This window comes from Grus americana, chromosome 6 (genome assembly GCF_028858705.1).
Source record: "Grus americana isolate bGruAme1 chromosome 6, bGruAme1.mat, whole genome shotgun sequence".
Taxonomy (NCBI): domain Eukaryota; kingdom Metazoa; phylum Chordata; class Aves; order Gruiformes; family Gruidae; genus Grus; species Grus americana.
Window position 1 is genome coordinate 7,192,444 of NC_072857.1, and position 22,516 is coordinate 7,214,959.

The following is a 22,516-nucleotide window of genomic DNA, read 5'->3' on the forward strand; positions in this document are numbered from 1 at the left end:
AAGATTGTATGGCTATGCAGAACTGAGAGATTCTCTGAAATATTGCATTGGTATTTTGCCTTTTATAGATCATTCATCGCGTCAGACCTTTGTCTCAATTTCTCTTTAAACTTTTGTCTTGTCCTATTTGAAGACCCACGCTCCAGGGTTATATCTTATCAGTTAATTAACTTTTAGAATGGAAAAATAGCAAAAACGACTATATAAACTTTTGCTCATATATCAAAGCCAGTGTCAACCAATATGGTTCCTGTGTACCTAATCCAGGAGACTTATATAATAAAATCTCATCTTCCATTTACAGCCAGAGGCAAAAGTAGGTCTTGCAGAGAGATGTGTGAAGTGGTGAGGTTTAGTAGAGCAATAACATTGCTCAACAGTTTAAATATTGGTCTAGCTACTGAACTTTATGCCATGAAGTTCTGGCATTATATTATTAAAATAACAAGATTTCATCCACAGTTTCACTTAGAATAATGCAAAATTCATTTCAGAAAAAATAATAATAATAATTGCAATATAAGTGGGGTTTTTTTCCAAAAAAAAGATCCCTTGAAGGCAATGCTACTCTTCAGTAGATCAAGGCAATGCTAAGAGGGAAGTATCGGGGGGGGAGGGGGGGTGTAATATCAGTCCTTCACTGCAAATTAATGAACAATTTCACTACAAAATACTAGACAAAATGAAAACCACTGCTTTCATTCAGGCTTTATAAGGTCAGATTCAATGAGGAATAAAGGAGAAACCAATTAAGCTGGAAAATTTGAATCAACAAATAAGGAAGAGGAGGATCCTCGGAAGCAACTTTGATTTTTATTTTTCTGGCTCTTCACCCAACATCAGATCTCATTGATGTGCATGAAACAAACAAACAAACAAAAAACAAAAACAAAAAAAAATCAGGTAAGAGAGAATTGAACAAGAGGCAGTGTTTGAAAATAATTTTGCCCACAGTTCAAAATGACAATGAAAGGTCCAGCAGTGAAAAGGATGAAACACAGAAAAAGAATAAAGAATTTGAATGAGAATCAGAGCCTGAGAGGATGCTGTGAGGGCTGGGAGAGCCCGGCAGCCCCTCGCTCAACTCCAAGCACACCTCTTCCCCTTGGTGAGGATCAGGCCCTCGGGCTCCTAACTCCTGTCTTTTCGGCAAAGCTGCGTGATCTGGCGTCAAGATCAGTCCAGCCAAACTGGAGGAAACCATGACTGGACCCAAAGCACAGGCTGTCTCCCAGGGGCACATCATCAGGTGGGGAAAGGCAATGAAAGTCAAGCATGAACTTTATTTTACATTTGATCTCTGAAAAATAGGATAGCAGTGGGTTTTAGTAATAGTGGGGGAAAAATCTATGGATAGCAGCCAAGTGCAATACCAGCCATCCCTACTAAAGAGTTCAATAAAAAGTAATGTGTCCTGTTGTTGAAATACTCCACAAAGGATTTCGGTTGCTGAATGTACCAGTCTTATCAGATAACAAGTGAGCAGAAGTTTAAGCCATGTCATGAATTAAGGCAGAAAACCAGGATCCTGACCAGAGTTCCTGCAGACAACGTTGTAACAGCAGCCCACTGCTCCCATGACCGCATGAAGGCAGGCAGAGGTCCCTCTGGCAGCAGCAGGCTGGCAGCCTTCTCCCATCCTTCTCACCCCAAGATCTGTGCACAGTGCCAAAGGATGTAAACTTAGGAAAATTCCCCTGAAGGTGATGCCAGCCCCATATGGGACTTCTTTTTCTCCAGCTTTACTACACTACCCCATAGCCTTACGCATTTCTGCTGAAGCCAGGTCACCTGCAGTTCATGGAAAAGGGCTTCCCCAGTGCTGGCTCTTCTTCAAACAATGGTCCAAATACCATGATAATCCTGCTGCTCACCCTTTCATATACCATAAGGAACAGGGCAGAATGTATATTTATTGCTAGGCCTAAAAACCATGTGTTTCTTAGATTTGGGGTTTTTTGGGGGGGATGAGGGTTGAGGTTGAATTGGTTTGAGTCAATCAGGTGTACCACCAGGCCAAATCTATTCTCTGCACAATCTGCATGTCACACAACTGTTCATCAAAATGTTAAAAGCAATGCTCATTTTCACAGGTAGATATCCTATTAAAATAAGAACACACACACACAAAAAAACCCCTCTTTAACTTCCATGCACAAATTCTTTTAAACCTGAATCTCCTCCAGGAGCAAACAGTCTGTGATTCCCTTGGCAACACAGAAGTAGTAAAAAAGCCTTAAACACCTGCATTAGAAGTAACAGAATATCAACTTTAGGAAGCACGGAATGATTTCTCACAGCAAGTCAAAAGTCAAATAAAGACTTTTGTTCTAAAGTATGAAAAAATTAACTATATTCTTTAATTGCATAATGTCAAATTACAAGCAGAACCTGAAGTTACTGGAAACATTATGAAGTTACAAAGACTGTAACTTTTGGCAACACTTCATAAAACAATTAAAAACTCATATATCCTAAAGATTTTTTTTGATATATTAGTAATATAACATACAAGAATATCAAACTAAAATTAGTTCACAAATTGAAATGGATTCCTGGGAAATTTCTCTCATTACAGCAAAGATGTTTTCCAGCCTCCTTTAATTGAATGAAACCAAATGGCATCAGTCTTCCACATAAAGATAGTCTCTTTCCTGACATTTGTTCTAAGAGAAAATTCTACACCTGGAGGGAAAAAAAAGGTGGATTTTGGACTAAAATATTTCCTTATTCCCCTGCCCTCTCCAAGGAATGGACCCCACAGAAAGCACAAGGTATTTGTGCTGTCTTTCAGAAAACTTGAAGATAATTTACGTGGTTATTTTACATAGACATCACACTTCTATCTAAATATGCACATAAAATCCATTCCTTGTAGGTTTATATATATGTATCTGTTATAAATTACTGCCATTCCTGATTTTTTTTTTTAAGTGCAAGGTTAAATCTATATAGATTTATTAAGAAACTTTCTCAAGGAAGGTTCACTAAGAACAGTTTTAAAAAGTCAATGAAACTTCTTATCCTTAGTTTCAATAAAACACAAGAGAACATACTGTAGATTTAGATTACCATATCAGTACTTTTGATTTACTCACATTTGCAACGAGAAGACAGGCAATTCCCATATATAAGTTTATTCCAAAGCTGTGACCTTGACTTTTACCAAAAGTTCAATTGCAGGGATATTGTTTTTGAGGCGAGATGAAGGAAGAAAGGAGTTCTCACAGATAAGATAATGAACTGTCAAATGCAGCTTATGAAATACTACTGTTTCAAACAGATGTTCTGATTTAATACGTGTTGACAATAGATTCAAAAATTATGACTAGGTCATTATGTAGCACACAGACTACAAAGCCTGAATTACTTATTTGTTTATCTCATAAAGTATTAGGAGTGTGAACCAAAGACATCCCCACAGCCTTCCACATAGGGATCAAAAGTAACAGTTAGAATGATGCTAAATTAAATAGCACATACTAAAGATACATGATTAACAATGTACTCAAAATAGGAATTTGTCAAAAGGTAAAGAAAAAAGTATTGAAAAGTACTATTGGTAAAGTTACTGATTACACCAAAGTAAAAAAATAAGTTGTTCTCTAGCTGTTGAAAATAATAAAGGAATGCACAAAATGGCTATTTTAACTATTAACCCACTGTCCACAGTGAAGCTTAAAAAAACTGTACCCCAAACCACAGCATTATCTCCTGGGTGTGATGAGAATTATGTACCCACATAAACTACAAAGAGAATTTTTTTTTTTCCTCTATTCAACTTAATAAATGCAGCAAGATTTTTCTAATGAAAAAAAAAAAAAAAAAAAAAAAAAAAAAAGATGAGCTGCCAATACTGCCAATACTGATGTGTCTGCTACTAATAAAAGAGAAGTCTTGATGAGACTACAAGGTTTTCCGGTACAGGAAATAAGCAAAAAAAGCTGAGCTTCATACAATGCCTGGCACAGATTCTTGTATTCTACATTGTCCAAGATAAAAGAAGCCATCTCACACTGCTACATAATATTATTCTAGAAAAAATAAGTGTACTCTGGAGGTAGGGACACAGGTTACATTTCAGTTAAAAGATACAAGATTGACAGTCCTCTCCCAGCAAAAGAACAAGTAAAGACTGTGAAGAAGTGAGGAAATGTTTAACGCTTTAATGTTACAAATGCTTATCTACCTTTCTATCACGTATGTTTAAAATGAAGTTTAATATACTTTCCACTAAGATTACGGTGGGACTCTTCAGCAACGACCCCAAACAAACATGTTACACATAATCACCTCCCAAAATCGAATTATCCTTTATCAATACAAAATCTACACCTACAAAAACACTGAATAAACGGTAAACAGAAGTCACCTGCTATCAATATTAAACTATTCTTTCCAGAGTAACTTACATAAGGAAATAAAGAAATGGGATCTGATTTTTCTCCCCCAAAAGAAAACTGTGCAATGTACCTTGCCCCAGCACTGCCAGAGGCGTGGCCCAATGATGCACCCACATCCCTCTCCCGAGCTGTGAGAGCTGTTCCATCATCATCACATTATACTTCAGCTAAGATAACTGAGGTTTCACAATAAAGCTATATTTACTCAACAAAGCCTTAAAAGCGAGACTGAAAATGTTTACACACTTATCACATTAACATATTTTTGAGTGAAACTCTCTGGTAGCCAATATTTAACAGGTGAATTCACGTGACTGGAACAGTAGCATAAAAGGGTACAGCTCTTCTGGAAGGACATGCAAGTGATGGTGAGATGTTTTATTTCATGTACTCATTACAGACCTTTTCACTCTGGGGTAGTCTATAGGCAATGACTGACCTACTGAATGCCTGGCTGATGGATAAAAGGGAAAGGAACACGTGTGCCATGCTGCGAAAAGGACCTCAAATGAGTTGAGCTTGTGAACAAGTAGGAGGATGCCATTCACACCACTCCATCTGGTGCTACAGGAAGACAGAACAGCTCAGAATTCATAGACTGTTTCAGTGAGTTTGGTAAAATTTACTCTGTCCCCACCCCAACAGACCAAACTACTCAGCTAGACCATAAGCCATGAGGAGGAACCAATGGAGAACATCAGGGTGGATAGCAGGCTGAAAGAGAATGACCGTCAAATTACATAGATAACAGCTGGGATGGGCAGGTAGACTAATACATTCATATAAATATATTTGCATTAAAGCTAAGTAAGGTACCCTGGAAGACTGGGCTGGTAAGGAACAGAAATTAAGAAAGTTGCAGTTCAGAAACAAGACAAACGCCAAAGTGGAAGCTCTCCTATTAGGGAATGGGCACAACTATAGTAGGGATAAGCCCATGCATGAGAGGTCAGCTAAGCTCAGTAGAAAGCTATTCACTGCCCTTGAACAAACACACAAAAAAAGGTGGAAACTAGGTGAAGTTCCTGAGGATTAGCAGAAGATTGCAGCACAAGCATGCAAAAATCAGAATTAGCAATGGGTATTAAAGGTGACAAAGGATCCTTCAGCAAATGTGGTAAAAACCAGACACTCTGTACTCTCCCACCCCACCTCCCCAAAAACCGCCTCAAGTTTACACCACCCTTCGCTGAGCGCATTAGCTGCAATCCCAGGAGTGTTACAATTAGCAGTTTAAAAAAAGGCAAGATCTCAGGCCTTGTTGGTCCTCTTTCAGGGAAAGAGCTGTAAAGGATAAGCCGGCTATTTTGAAATTGTCTGTCTTAATGAATCCTGGCTCCAGCAAACGGATCTTGATGTGTCAGAAATGAACATCTTTGAGACCTCACGGAGGAAGCACAACATATCAGTGAACACTCTGTCTATCCTTACATCAGCTCTATTTTTATTTTTTTTTTAAGATGAGGGGTATGGAAATACAGGCCCATCAGCTTATTTCTGATTTGCATGACAATATTGGAACAAATAATTATCCAGCAGATAACAACAACTACCTCAGATAAAACAAAAACAGAAAAAAGTCAAATGCACCAACTTTCCTTCTGTAATAGATTGATGGACTCTAGGAAAGAAAATGGAGAATGGTAGCCTCATTTTAGAATAGCTTGTTTCCTTGAGGACAAAAATCCTAAAAATGCTCAGACCATGAATCCTAAATGGCATCCAAATTACTTTCTTAATAATTAAATTATATTGCATCAAAAAGCACATGCCTTTAGCAGTTTGATTTGTATGTGCACACTCTACCCATGAGTAACTGGGTAAGCAAAGATTGGGTGGAGTTGCCATAAAAACATATAGTATGTTTAGCACTAAGGAAAACCTCTGAAATGGAATAGAGCTTCGTGCTTTATGATTCTCTCTGGACCTGATTCACCACTGTTTTATTACTGACTTTTGTTATTGTATCTGAATAGAATTTGATTTTATGAGATCTTAAATATTACCTTTATAAACATTTCATGGGATGTTGACTCTCTATCTGCAAATTGTTTATTTGCTTATTGTATCTGTTCATTGATGCCATTGCAATAGCTTATTTTTGCATTAACTTCTTTGTTGAGCCTAGTTTATCTTCTGAGAAAATCCTGGGACGGAATTTTTAATAAGAAACCCTTAAAAAAAGAAGATATAACTATAACTGGTAAAGACATTTACCCTTACAGCGTTCTGTTTGCAGTATAATTCAGTTGGGGAGTTTATGCCAGTCACCACCATGAGATTTCAAGAAAGTACTTTGTTTATCATTTAATCAATATGATTTCAGCAACCCAGAAAGATTTTTAAATAGTAGGCTGAATTCTGTACGCAGCTCCTACAACTTTACCTGAGTTTCAGACTTTTGCTCAATAAACACTCTCCTCACATCATTTCTTTCACTTCCACCATTCTCACTGTGCAAACACAACACCAATAAAAACCTGTGGCTGACCTCATTCTATACAACACACATTAACTTGTTTTCAAGTAATTGGAGAAGATGATGACCGCACTGGGAGAAAATACAACAGGATTACTGGGCTCCCCTGATCAACCTACTTGACAGATTAGCACTAATTGATAGCTGTACTTGCATATCCATCACTTCTATTGCAAACCTGAAAGCTTACATTCCACAAAGCACATCCTCAAATTTTACTGAACTAGAGCCCAAGAATTAAGTGTATTTAACTTCTGGAAACACATCAGATTATTATTTCACTCATAGTAAATATTTAATACTTGCAAAACCACAGGACCAACTGCAAATCGCTAATATGTTTCATTATTATTAAGTTTGCCCCTTGGAAACACCAGCTCTCAGGGTCAAATGAAATTCCATAATCCTTTGAAATTTCTGTCGTGGTTACTTTCAATATTTACATTTACCTGTGAAATTCATCTCACTAGGAAAGACAGGCATCTTTCAAAGTCTTCAGATAAGACAATTTAAGCAGAGACATATTTTGCCCTGTTTCTCATCAAAGCACTTAAAATTGGATAGTTCATGCTTTCACACCAGATTTGCAGAGTATTTACATTTAAATAAGCTTAAAAAAAGGCAAGATACATGATCTGAAAACAAAAATGAATAAAAAGCAGCCATCTTCCTATAAATGCTACAATTAATCATTATGATGAACAGATAGAAAGCAATCCATCTCCTTGTACCATAGAGCTGAGGTAGCTTTTCCTTTCATACACCACAGAAGTTAATTATTATGAGCAGATGTGCTTAGATTATATGAAAATTTATACTCCATGAAACTAGGCACTGAAGATACCTATTTATTTTAAAGCACAAATGTATTTATTCCCTGTTTGTTTGAAGGTTTGCTCACATGCAACTTCACCAGCAATGTAGCCCGCACAAAACCCATCTGTCTTGCAAGCAGTGATTTTTATGTGCTCCACTAACTGATCCTTCCAAAGCAATACTAAAAGAGCACCTGGTGGTCAAAGCAACTTCTCACCAACACCGTACGTCTCATTGGCCCCACAAATTTCCCAATGTGCCCCAAACGACGTCTGCCATGACCACATCACATGTTCCAAGGGGTTAAAATGTAACAGCAGATCTAAATCCCTCAAACTCTCTCAAGAGTTCACTTCTGCACGTCGCTGCTCAGTTCCGCAGACCAATTCCCCCTTGACTTTCTCAAATATCGTTAATAAGTACCTATTAGTAAGATGCCCTCCCAGAGCATACGGAATGAAACAAGCCAGCAGCGAAGGCTCGTGGTCAGCAAGGGCAGAGGCTGTGGAAGGCTATGTATTCCTATCACACAGCAGCGGCTGGAGTGCTGCCCTCTCAAGTCATACATCCCCTGAGGACGTGCTGATCTGCTTCACCCAAATTAAACAAATGCTGAAGTAGATGGCCTTCGACAAGCCTATTACATTTTAATGGGTTGGTTAGATGCCCTCATATTGTGTACTTCTGGTTCAGGCATTTCCTTTGCCAACACAAAGACCAGAATAAAAACAAAGATACAGAACTTTAATATCCAAGAGACAGTAGAAAAGAGGTAATTTGAAGAAATTTCAATCACCTTAGGGCACATATGAAAGAAAACAAATATATGATTGTAGGACTAAAACTTCAGTGAACTGTGAAGAAGGACAACAGTACTGACATTAGAATTGACCAGAAAAGCGGTAAAAAGTCACATTTGCTACAAGGCTTCACATCCAAGATCCAAAATTTGACATTGCAAAATACCCTACTTCAGGAAAACTCTGTCAAATATTAGAATATATTATTTCAAACTTTCCTTATTTCACAAAGCCGGTATCAGCAATCCTTTAATAAATGATGCACGCACTAGGCAAAACCAGCGGCTGCCAGGAAAAAAATTGACTTTAGAAAAATCTTTGTTAGAAGGTGACAGTTTTTTCATTACTATCTATTGCCATCAAAGTACAGAGATGGCTTTTTCTTGTGTAGTAATTTTATTCCAGTGGAATTCCAATTTTTTGGATGAAGTTTCTCTTGATTTATTATAATATAAAGAAGATGGAATCTTCTCCTGAGTCTTCTGAGAAGCAAATCAATGACAATACTGTTAACAAAAGGGGAGAAGGGGTGTTTCCAACAGGAAAAATCCTTGGAAGTATTAATGCTGCAATCATCAGACTGGTTTAGAAAGTGTGAAACACACTGCTCAGTATTTTTAATACTTCTGAACATATTTAGAAACTGTGCCAACAGAAAAAAGCACCCCTGGACGTGTAAAGCAAATGTAATATTGACCATTTCACGGTTACCTGATGTATTCTTCCAAGTGCAAGCACTTCATAAGCATCCCCGTCACTTCCAGTTACTCTACTGTCACTTCAGTGCACCCGTTTGAAAGATAGATGTTGGGAATTTTGAAAGATAGTTTGAGCCAAGGTTATTCATTTATTCTGAAATTGAAAACTCATGTCTAAAACCTCTACTGCAGACATAAAGCTGTTGGACTAACATAAATATACAAATTCAGATTCAACGAACACGACATCAGGATACCTTTTCCACCTTTGTGGCATGACGCATGTAACAAATCTTGTGCCTGAAGACCTACAGTAAGCCACACTGATGAGCTCTGCCATTTAGAATGCTAATATTCATGTTGAGTATTAGCGCTTAATTATTCAAAGAAACCTGACTCATTAGTTTCCAAGAAGAAGTGCTTTCTAACTAATGCAGAATAAGGGAAAATGCAAAATACAACTTTTACCAAGCTCCTCTGAAGGAAATTCCCCAGGCAGTCCAAACCTCAGCACTCTGACAATGAACAATATCTGCTACAAATCAAATTCCCCATTCCTTTCAACATCTCCCTTTTTTCTTTCACCAATAGTTGGTTTTGGTTGTTTGTTGTGGGGGTTTTTTGGGGAGACAGCGTTCCAGTGAACTGACAGAGTCCTTTAACATTTCATTGACTTAAGCAGGATCAGCATTTCAACCCAGAACTGTCCGTTTCTTCAGCTAGGGAAAATAAATATCAAACTAATTTCCTTTGGTACTGTCATACAGTAAGAATAAATGACTGATCCTTATCCTTCCACATAATGTCTCTGGAATTTCTCAGAATTTGGTATTCCACTTGACTGAGATCATTAGGGACAAAGAAGAGGTTAGTCTAGTAAAGACTTCGAGAATAACATGTCTAAAGTTTTCCTGACAACTAATAGTATAAAAGCTTTTTAATGAACTTACTTATTTTTGGTCATGCCTCAAGGCTTCCCATTTAAAGCGTCTATTTGAAGAAAAGTTCTCCTTTAGGCCATTTTCCAGAGAACCTGGATCTTATCCTTCTCAGCTCGGATGAATTTTTAACAATTTCCCTATGAACCACAGCAGTTTTGGCTTGAATTATCTTTGGATTTGTAAACAGCACAACCATGACAAGGAGGAAATTAGAATTTTATAAAAGCAAAAGTAGATCTAAATCAGTCCTGAATGGGACTGCCTGCAACATGGAGAGGTGAACAAGAGGGACATGAAAGCGTTACATAAAATAGCAAACAGAAAAGGAGACTAAACGGGACTCAAATGACGTAAGAACAAAGGATGTTTCAATTAAATTGAAAATCATCAAGAAAAAACAGTTTACTCGCTGCAGGGTTAACCCATGGAACTGTGGTATGCCAAACACAGGCAGAGGTCAAAAGGTTAGGAAGAACATGAAAAAAACCAAATATTTTTATAGCTAGTTACAGTGGCAGTTACATGAGATCATATAAAATATTAAGGATTATAAACCCTCATGTTTCAGATTCTAAGTTAATGAAACACAGTTTTAGGATGCAATGGCTCCTGTATTTCTGATAAGGAGCACATGAGGTTGTGTGATCAGGTCTACTTACAACCCACCCGTGGCCACAAAAAAGATTTCTGTCAGTTTACAACATCCTCTCCACAAACCGTGAAGCGTGACCACCCAGGCCTACTGTTCATAAAATAACAATTTCTCAGATTTCTACGAAAAGTCTGAATCAACTGTTCATAACTCGGATTTTAAATTGCTGGAAGCTGGTGCTAAAAACAAGTCATAATTGGAAGGGCCTGTCTCCAGTTTGAGGGAGAGATTGCTCTTCATTATGTCTCTCATTATGTCTTTCATCCTCCTGAGTAAGTCTCAGCACAGTTTGGTTCTTCTTGGACCTCTTTCATCTACTATGCTCTGTTTAATGACAATCCATCATTTAAAAAAGGACCCCAAAAATTACTTTCACCAATGATAGTTGCTTAGATCATACAGACTACACACTAGATGAAAGAAATCTTAGGAGGACCAAAGAGAGCTGAACTTAATCAGAGGGATGAAAGACAAAATGAAAATCTATCTACCCTTACATTTAAAAAGGAGTTTCCTTCAGATAAGATGATCTCGACTCTCTCTGTGTACCTGTTAAATATGGTATGAGCGCTGTCAGATCATTTGGGACTTTTATGATTGAGATGCTCTAGCAATTCCTGTAAATTGTACACATTTGGATGGTGCTGCCTTTGACTTTGAGGTGATCGGGCCATTTACTATTGATCTAAAACCTTCTCTCCCCCCTTCCTTCCTCCCTCCTCCTAATCAAGGCAGAAATACATAGCCTGGAAAGCTTTGATGTTCCTGTGCTTTACTTCTCATTATTTTGATCTTTTAACAATCCCTCTATTGGTATATGCTTGTAGTATATATTTTCAGTGTTTATGCCTTCTGGCTTCAAAAGGCTTGATCAAGACTTCCCCCTCCCTACCCTCGCAGAAAACAAATGCTGTGTGTGGTACTAAGATGCTGATATTTCATCAGATGGGAACAGTATATAATTAAGCTGGAAAACCTGCTTATTTCCTTGTACAGAGTAGAATATACTGTCCTGTTTTTGAAGGAAATCGAATATATGTAATTTATCTGATGCGGTCTTCATCATCGTTATTTTACGGAAAGTCTACAGATTACTGAGTTGCCTTTGGATAAAATGTTGCACTGTAGATTCTCTAAGAGTCTCTTCAATTTTTATGTTGTTGGCATAAGGCTACAGTGACAGAAATGAGTTGGAGTCTCTTTTGCTATTAGTTAACGTCTATAAAGTAATGCCATGCCAATTCTCCTACCGCCTATGAAATACTCTTACAGCAGCTATTCCTGAGGCGGAAGTCAGGCCAGACCCAGACTGAAATATAGTAGCACTGTTTTAAGCGTCTTGTGATGCCTGCTGACATCTCCCATGAAAAAAGGAGGGTCGTCCACCATCACTCTTTTGTGAACAACCTGTCACTGGAAAATCAGTATCAATCTTTCTTCCCCTTGTCCCATCAACTAAGACCCAAGTAAAGAAAAATTGGTCTACAGGAACACATTACCTGGAGATCAGCGGGATGTAATACAATACAAGGACGAATTTCCATTCCCCAAACCAGTACCCAGCTGCAGACATGCACATATTTACAGACAATCCTGCTACGCCACCAGGTTTTAAGAAATTGGCCCAGGATGATTTCTATACAATCAGGTGATTTTACTTCTCATAAATTAAACTGCAGAAATCTCAAAGGCAGCCATGAAATGCTCAGATTGATCCATCACATCTCACAGCCTCATCTGTCCCTTCCCCTCTCCTGCTCCTGGTCAATTCTAATGTTCCAAAACTGAAATAAATCCCACAGAAAATCTGTCTGGGAGAGGATACCTTCCTCATTCCACTGGTGCACGAAAGGCTAAGAATGCATACACTACATTAGTATTGTATTTTTGTCTCCCTCCTTTCCTTATTTTCCCCTTTGTGAAACACTGTCACACATTTTTGCATGAAGCTAATCTACTATCAAATCCACAGTTAAACCCAGGCTTTGGGAAATAATTTAAAGATCAAAACCTATAGGTAAACTGCTAGAAATTAGATACTAACAATCCAGAGTCATGTAAAAAAAAAAAAATCCATACTGCAGTGATAAATCTCTCAAATTACAAACTTCTGTGCACAGATATACGTAGTTCACCAACACTGAAGATAAGTTTTAAATGTAAAATCAAGGGGAAAATTTTATTAAATTCAAGACATTTTAATTCGTTCACTGATAGTTGCCAGAGCTTAGACTCCTAAACATCTGATTTTTTTCTGTTAATGAAATTTGGGTATTTTGCAAAAAGAATCTTAATCTATTCTGAAACTGTTGGAAAACCAGGAATTGGAATTACTCAGGAGAAAGTTTTGAAGTTTCTATTTGACCTTAATTGTTTGTCATTATTTACAGTGGCAGAAAGTGTTACGGACCAAAATTAAAGGGAGGATTACCTATTTTAGGAATCAGAAGAAGAAATTTCAAGAACTTGGAGATCAGAAGGAAAATGTAAGAAATACATGATTTTATGATGTACATTTTTAGAACAGTATAATGCTACTCATGCATAGGCCATAACTCTTAATTCCAGGCTTATCTCTGCAGTACTGCTGCCCATCTTTCTACGTAGTGTCAGTGCTGCATATTTTTTTCTTTAATGAAAATTTCACTCTTCTGATTTCAGAGCATGCTCAAATCTATCCAACTTGTATTTTTGGCCTGTCCTTCAGAGCACTCACAATTTGCAAATACCCAGATGCATTATAGATATATTCTCTATTTCATTATGCACACAGTTAGTGAAAATACTGAAGACAGCCAAGAGTATGTGCACCCCACGTGAAGCCATCTGAAATGGCCTTCCTGGCTGGCAGCAAACAACTGATAACAGAGCTTTTACTGCGCTTTTTCAACAAGTTGCACAAGCATCTCACCCTGCATTTCTCTAGGTCATACTTTCTTATTGTACATGGGAGACTGTCACATTGGACTAGACTCAACGTCTTCCTAAAATCAAGAGAATATTATCTGTGCTGCTCTCCACTTACCTTATTGCCTAACCTCCAGCCCACTGCCTTCTCAAGGAAAGAAGTCAGGTTATCGAGAATAAAAAATAGTAAATCACTTCTGGTGTGGTTGTTTCTTATCACCTTATTACTTTCCATGCATTTATAAGCTAAAAGTTACATTATCAGTGACAAGAAAATAACAATACAGATAATACACACTCTATGAATTTGCAGTGTGATGTAGAGCACCTACATCGGTAAAGTGTTGGTGAAGCCCCTGGCAGACATGGCTGGTAACAGACCGATGCTCTTCATCCTGGAAAGTCCACCACTCGAACCTCAATCCCAATCCTAGGCAGACTTTGCTTCACAAACTTTCAAACATATCACAAACAAGACTCAGCTCTTGTCCTTACCTTTGTGATTATTTTTCCCTCGACTATTTGCTACCAATGCCACCAGCTGTCAGACAGAGGTGTCTTCCAGAAACTGGCTGAGACCACTCAAGTTCAGCTCACTGTGCTCCCATTTCTGTCCCTGCAACCACTCATTACCCTACTCTGGTATCATCAGAAAAAACACTGACAAACCTAATGAACCCCCAGCATCACTCAGAACAAGGCTCAAGGTGCCAGTGTCCTGCTAGGTCAAGTTAATATTGGAGGGAGCTACTGATGACACGTAAGCCGCTATCAGCTGGACAGATTTATACACAGGACTGCATCACAAAACATTGCTCATAAAATACCACCATCTAACTGAAGCAGTCCGTGTCTGCGCCACATTTACTATCACAAATGTATTCACTGTAAACTTTAGGCTATCACATTGCCTCTAGCCTGTAAATTATAACAGGATTCTTATATGTACCTCCTGAAACTGGTAATTCTCTGAAAAAGCATTCCGCAACTCAAATTACAATGACTGCATCCGTTAATTTAGCTAATCAGCAGTTATATTAACTACCTACAGAACAGGGAACAAGAACTGCTGGGTGACTATCTTATGAGCAAAAAAACATGGTAACACTGACGCTGTTTTGATGGCACGTCTCATTATAAATAGGTTACCATAATATAATTTCAGCGGAAACAATAGCGTATATGGCCATTACTGTGTTACAGATTGATAATACACTAGACAATACAGCTATAGGATACCTGTCTGAAATATTTTTGTAGATGCAATGTTAACAGGCAATACCAAAATTCATCCTTTCATCTTGCTAACTATGGAACACTTGTTAATAGTCACTAATTTATTACAAATGATGTTTGTAATCACAGTTCTGCCTATATTTTCTATATAATTTCACTGGAATTATCACTGCATTTAGACACACTCAGAAGACTCAGCCGATTGTTATAATTTTTGTTCTCATAATGATAATTTTTTTTTGTGTGTATCTCAGTCTAAAACGGTCTTGTCTGCACTAGCTTATAGCTATCAGGAAGCTCCAGAGTAAGAGCCAGAAACCTGCAATGAAGGAGACAGGAATCCTAAATTGCTTGAGTCCGGTGCTGCCTGCTTTCTACTTTTTCACTGTCAATTCATATATCAACTTTTCAACTGAAATGGATTATATTTAACACAAACCATCTTAGCAAAGTCCACGTGGTGTGAATTTACAACCCAGTTAGAAAGGAAAGGAATACATCATACATGGTCTGATAGTAGAGAATACCAAAAGAAATATTCTACTGAGATGCCCAATGAGCCCATCCAGTATTGATCCACCCCGTGACCTCAAGTGAGCCAGGGAGACTGCAATTCTCCAAAGCAAAGGAGTAGTTTCTCATTACTGCATTGGGGGATTTGTTGTTGTTTTCCTGTACATAAATCAATAAATTATTCTCTAAGAATATTTGCTGCTCTGTATCACAGCATTTCTGTATCCTTGCAATGGGGAGCTACAGCTCTGTGATGGACTTACTGTCTCATTAATGGGGGAAGATATGGTCACATCCCCCAAATGAATCACTGTTAAGAAGTGGCAGGAGCAGAAGAAATAAGGCATGACACGTTCCATTGCTGCAGCTTCTCCTTGCTTTTGGAAAGTAACTACTTTTTTCATAACCATGTTGTCAGTGTATTTCCAAGACTAGTTTTTAAAGCGCAGTCTCATTACATCAGTCTGGTCTTTAATACATGTCTATTTACTTTATCAATGGCTTTTGAAGCAGCCTTCAAAGACACTTGCTTAAAATAGGCTTTCCATCCACTAATTAAACCCTAACAATCCCTTGTAACGAGCAACACATTTTTTCCCAAAAACGTAAATGTCTAAGGTGGCTGCTCATGTCAGCACTGAAGGGAGAGGTCATTTCTGAAGGATCCTCCATCACAAACATCAGAGAACAGTAAAGTCACTGAAGGGCATCCGAAGCAGAAGCAATTTTCTCACAGTCTTGACACCTTCTAGTAAATTAGTCACTTGTCGAGGAAAATGACAGCTATATAGCAATAGAAAAGCTTGTAAAGCTCTTCATTTACTGTTAGAAATGTTGTCTATGTCACTGTCAAGCAACAGTAACATCCCCACCCTGTTTTACTCGAGTGCCCTATCTCAGGGGCTTTTTGCAAATCATGCCTTAATGAAGTTTAAATAACAACTGTATTTCTTAGTTCTAAACGCTACTTTTCTCTTACCTGCATGATTGTTTTCTGAATAAGTTAGTCCACTGAAGCTGATATACAAAATGAAAGGCTGTTGTAATTAGTGTAATATCATTCCAAGATAAAGCCATGAAAACTGCAGCTTCAGACAGCTGTCATCTCTTTGGCTATTCTACTTATTATTCACAGACAAATTCTGCTATATTCTGCATGTTACATGGTATGTTTATGTGCAATTTCAGTGAAAACACTCATGGAACAAGATCTGTAAGTATCTATCTCAGAATCTAGCCTAGAGAAAGAATGGTGCTTGAAAGTAATTTCAGACTTAATTTTCCCTCAGCACATTCTAAATAGGTACACATAAACATACACTTTCTTTCTTTAGAAATAATTTATATGAATTCAATGCCCTTATATAATTGGCTAGCTATGACTGTCACTGAAAACCAAAATCTTCTTATTTACATGACAGCCAGGATATGGACCAGCAAAAGAAAAGAAATCCTAAAAATGGATGCTCTAAGGAACAGCAAGACTGATTATCTTCAGTGGTAAAAGGGTAATTGCTGTTACATGGTAAAAAAGAAATTGGGCAAATTCATATAAATACTCTTTGGAGAATAAGCACTTACTGGCTAAAGATGCTGACACATTATGCAAGCCAATTACTGTGTGGAGTGGTGGTGATACCTCAAATGCAAACTCATTTGTAGGATGCCTGAATATTGCAGGAAAGCACCTATCTCTAACACCTGGAGTTCTTCTGCTAGACGGCACAGATTCCCCTGAAAAGACCCACAGAGTCACAAAATTGTACAATATAATTTAGGACGGAAGGGACCTCTGAAGATCCAATGCCTGCTCTAAGCAGGACTGACCTCAAAGTTAGAAAAGGCTGCTCAAGACCTTATTCAGTTGAGTTTCCAGTATTTCCAAGGAATCTACCATCTCTCTGGGCAATCTGGGAATTTCCCTCACTACCGCCTATGTCTGTTATCTTCTGTTATTTCACTGTGCACTTCTCAGAAGAGTCTGGCTCGATCTCCTCTGTGAACCCCACTCTCATGAGACATTTCTCCAGGCTGAACAAGCCCAAATTCCCAGCCTCACTTCACATGTTATTTCCAAAATACCTTCAAAGACATCCTTCACTGTGAAGAATGAGAAATCAGAAGTCCTCCAGTGTTGAGGTCTACAAGCTGAAGAGACCCTGGCAAGGCATGTAAGCAAACATCACCCTTGGCTAAATGGCTTCTCTAGACAACATGGTCACACAGCATCTCTTCACACATGCTAGCTGCTCTTGAAGAGCTCAAGAAACAGCAAGGTGAGGTATTAACAGCAGCTTTAGGAAAGTTTCCCTTACTCAACACTTCTATAGATAAGATACAGAATCGCTGAAAATCCAGCAGCAATAGGGTCAGAGTTAGCAGCTTGGTTCCAGCTGCCTTCTCCATGGAGATCACTCCCTTTGTTCGTAGGAAATATCTTGAAAATCATCTTCCATGAGTTTCATCTGAGAAATCATTTTCCTGAAACCCCACTCATCCTCAATAATACCTAGCAGATTGGTTCTATCACTACATGTAATTGTGAAAACCAAGGCTGTTACAAAAACCACAGTTAGTGACAAAAAGTGAACATGACACTGAAACGAATTTTGCCTATACCCACCAGGCCATGAGATTCCTTTTCCATGAATACCCCAGATCAGCACACAGCCTAGGTAATTGGTGGAGAACTCTCCACAGAGTAAAAATAAGCATGATACTCTTCTATTATACTTCAAATTCTGTCAGAGTAAGATTAATACAAAGTTCATGCACCAAGTGGAGCATAAAGACTACCATCCCTTCACAGAGAGATTGAGGAATACATTTTAGGACATCTCAATTTACAGAGCTCTCTTTGAAAACCTTGTGGAAAGGACTGTGGTCAAAACCTAGTTAAAGATATTTACCCCTTTGAGCTTTAGTTTAAAACACATTTCTTCTTTCAGATACAGCCCACATACTGTCAGGGCTTTTCTTTCTTTTCCTTTGTTTCCAGATTATATAAGAAATTCACTTCATCTTTAAAGAACAGTTTCTACACTTGTGAAGGAGTAAATTATTATGTCAAGTTTCTTCAGTTAGCATACCTGTATAGTAATTTTTTTTTTCCAATAAAAAATAACCTTTTGTTAAAGGTTTCATTAGATTTCCCAGGAGACTGATAACAGCCAAATCTCCAGCCATCTGCAGGAACCACTACAGACTCTGATCACACACTCTGAATGGTGAAATTTTTCTCAACACTTTTGTTCAGACAATGTGATCGCTATAGTTTCAAAGCGCTTAATCAAGCCAAGGGCAGGAGCCCAAAGCTTTTACCGACACCGAACTTCTCCAATACTCTTAATGAAAATCACGTCTCAGGCAAATTATTAGTAAAATATAAAATCATGAGGAAATTATCCTTTTCATTTTTAGCAACCAAGAATGGATTACTTCATAGAGGCCTACAGATAGTTCTTTCAAAGCCCATGTGCTTCGTCTTTAGGCAGAAAAGCAGGTTACTGTAAAGACACTTGAATACCAAGCATAAATCCCCTCCTATACTCCAAGTATACTATCATGTTACTGGTACTTTAACATCCAGCACAGCAGCAGAACTGTACAAAGGGTCCACTTCCCAAAATACTTTATGTTAAGTGCTTCAGTCCCTTAGTTTCCAAATTAGCCACTGTAAAAGACTGAAGAGCCTACTTAAATGCCACACTCCAACATGTTAAATATTTGGAGGTTGCATGGAGAAAACTTACCCCTTGACTGCAAACCGTGTCCACATGCTTCACTGTGTCCCAGCACACCCTGTCTCACCGAATCCGGCACCAGCACACAGTGACTCCAGCGGTGGGTCTTCCACCTGCAAGAGGAAAAGGTTAACAATTAAGTGGTTTAAACTGGGAAACAGTTGACACTGTCCAGGCAAAAACTTCAGTTGCGAATGATGTACTGTGGAGACTTAAGGAAATATAGTCAAAAAGCTGTAATTACTCCTGAAACAAGCATTGTGAACTGAAATTCACATGCAAGGTTCACCATATCATCCTCCAACAATGTTTCCCTTTCTCATTTTTGCAGGACATGGTTCAGTTACATAAAATACAGAGGAAACATCTTCACTGGGCTCTGAAAGCAGGCTCTCCTCCTGCCAGCCTGTTCTCATACAATTGATGCTGGTCCCAATCTGCTTTCTATGCTGGGATGCATGCCAGTCAAGACGACAAGCTGTGTGGTACAGAGCCGGGCAGAGCCAGGCGGTGTGACTCCTGCTTTGGCACCACCTTCAGCTCCCCGCTCTGCTCTGAGACCATGTCCTACCGGACAGGCAAGATGGAGATTTATATGCAAAGATCTAATGCTTTTCTATTTACTAATATTGTATAACAGATGGGTCACAGAATTTTAATGAAGAGTGGTGAGTAATTGCCCTATTGTACTATTTGTCTAATCAGAATTTTTTAAAGTGCATATTACTCGCTGGAGTGAGAGCATCAGGGGACAAGACAAGAGTTTCTGCAATAAGCATACAATTATGATTACAGCAGTTGAGTGCTTGCGGTCCCAAAATAGCTTACATTGATTTTTAGATACATTGAGGGAGGGAGTTCCCGGTAATAGCTTCCTTAAACACATCGAACCCTGAGGTTACCATTTCTAGGAGCCGTGTCTATTGGTGCTTGTTCTGATGATGCCAGATCTACTGAAATCGCCCATTTGAACTCTATTTTGCACATTTTGCAAGGTATGTTATTTGTTTATAACACTGCATTTTCCAGTATTACATTGTTTTCTGGTGAAAATTGTGCAGGACAATCGCACAAGAGTCATTTCTGGAGAAGTGGACACCCGCTAGAAAGAGATTGATTCCAAGCTAACACTTTTTACCTGTACACTGGACAGATGGGAATATCTTCACATTCTCTTTCCTCATACAAGGTGTCTGGGCATGCCTGTCCCCCATTGGCAGCATCCTGAATGATAATCCTATAACGGGACTGCTTAACTGCAGTGGCATTGCCTGTAAATAAAGAAAAAAATGCCTTCTAGACACAGTTGGCATCCCGAGCTAGCGACCTAGCTGTCTTGGTTAAAAACATGCTTTGTGTTTCATTTATATTTTCAAATTATGAGCACTCTGGCACTACCCAAAGGAGGGAAGTAATGGTATGATGGATCAAAAGATACCATTATTTGCTTTAAAATTACTAGTAGTTCAGCAGAACAGCATCTGGAAGGTTGATAAATCAACAGCCTAAGAGGTGCATCAAAAAATGTCTATTTAACAGAACATCAAATCAGACAAGAAAATAAGTATGAGCAAATTCTTAAACACCTGAACAAGAGAAAAGAGTAAAAGCCAAAGAAGCAAACTGTCATAATGGAAGGTTTTGTTTCTGAAAACACGTTCTGGTGGTCTCAGGCTGCTACCAATAACTCATCTTTATGGGTCTAGAAATTATAGATGATCACTTCCTGATAGGAAAACCATTGTAACCAACAGAGGCTAACTCTCTACTTAACCTGAGTCGATGCAAGATCGACATCTAGAAACACAATTCACAAAATCTACAGTACAGAATGCAGCATGAAAGACAAGGATAAGATTTATCTATATATCTCTATAGCTAAAAAGAAATGCAATCCTTGGCTGCGTAAGTGGTTAATTACAAACTGAGAGTTGGTTTAACTGCTGTGTATGGCATTAGCACTGCTTCGGGTACTGTATTCACACTTCGAAAACAGATGCTAGAATATTGAAAAGAGATCTCAGCAGAATTCCATAAAGGATTCCAGACCAGGAAAACATCTTTTAATAGTGGACTTCACTATTTGTCCAAGAGAGGAAAGCAGTGTGTAATTATCCCACTTACGAGTATTATTTTTCCAGCTCAAGATAAGGCCCAAGCTGCACTAGCAAGATTACAGTGCATTAGAGAAGGAGAACTTAGGCAAAGTCACACCAGGAACACAAAGTACAAGTACAAACGCAGTAAAAATGGTTGGCTCTGAAAATATCAAGTTATACAAGCCTTCACTCGCACACACGCTATCACTGTGAGATCATCGCAAAGGGACTTTGGACCTGGCAGGAGGTTGCTCACCCCAGCTGCTACCCTGAGGCAGGGTAAGTGCATTCAGGGAGATTCCCCTCCTGCTACCTGAGGCAGCTCTATAGCTTCCTACAGTCTCCTTTCAGATGCCTGACTCCGCGCTTGTAAAGCCTCACAGAGAGCCTTCTCTTAAAATCTAGCCCAAGTCATCACTCATGTAAATTAAGCTAACCCTTTTTTATCTCCTGTCCATTAGATGTAAAAAAAGTTTATCCCTATCATCTGATGCATAACCTTTATGGAATATCAAGGGCTTGTATACACTCTAAGTCCTCCCCTCTCTAAACTAACCAGTTCTTCATAGGTCCTATTCAATTACCTCTTGTTGCTCGCTTGCTTACAATGTTGTGCCCAAGGAATCCCACCTGCAGCCTCACCAGCGCAGAGTACAGTAACACTTTCGGTGTTTTACATACAACATGCCCATCGGTTTGACAAGCTCAATATGTGTTTTAACATTTCAAATTGTTGACTTTCATTCATTTTGTAGTCCATTTTATCTCCAGAGGTGCCTGAGACAGTACTGATGTCTTTACTCCCCATTCTTTGTGCAATCAATTTTTCCTTCCCAAGTCACATTTTGAGAAATTTCTCAATGATTTCAATATCATTTAATATATTGTCTACTGTGTTCGCTACCTCTTTCAAGTCTGCACCATCCACTAATGTTATCATTCAAGCACACAAGCTGTTCAGACAAATATCACACAGAACTGGGGCAACAAGAGTTTTCTGTAGGATTCCCCTTGGCTCATCTTCCAGTTTGATCTTGAATAGCAGACATCTATCAGCCAACTGATTGGAAGCAGCTTTGCAGAGAAGGAGGTGGGAGTCCTGATGGACAAGTGGACCATGAGGCAGCAATGTGCCCTTGCAGCAAAGAAGGGCCACAGCATCCAGGTTGAGGGAGGTGATCCTTTCCCTCTACTCATCACTGGTGAGACAACTGGGTGCCATGTCCAGT

The 22,516-nt window shown here is 38.6% G+C and overlaps 1 protein-coding gene across 3 annotated transcripts in view; it reads right to left on the minus strand.

Moving 5' to 3' along the window:
• The window catches only part of THSD7B (thrombospondin type 1 domain containing 7B), a 358,700-nt gene that overhangs the window by 117,598 nt on the left and 218,586 nt on the right, over positions 1 to 22,516 (minus strand). For all 3 annotated transcript variants that reach the window (XM_054830722.1, XM_054830723.1, XM_054830724.1), the window contains 2 exons: positions 20,327 to 20,459; positions 19,198 to 19,301 (listed from right to left, as the gene is read on the minus strand). In XM_054830722.1, the coding sequence (XP_054686697.1) occupies positions 19,198 to 19,301; positions 20,327 to 20,459 (237 nt within the window). The remainder of the gene's footprint in view (positions 1 to 19,197; positions 19,302 to 20,326; positions 20,460 to 22,516) is intronic.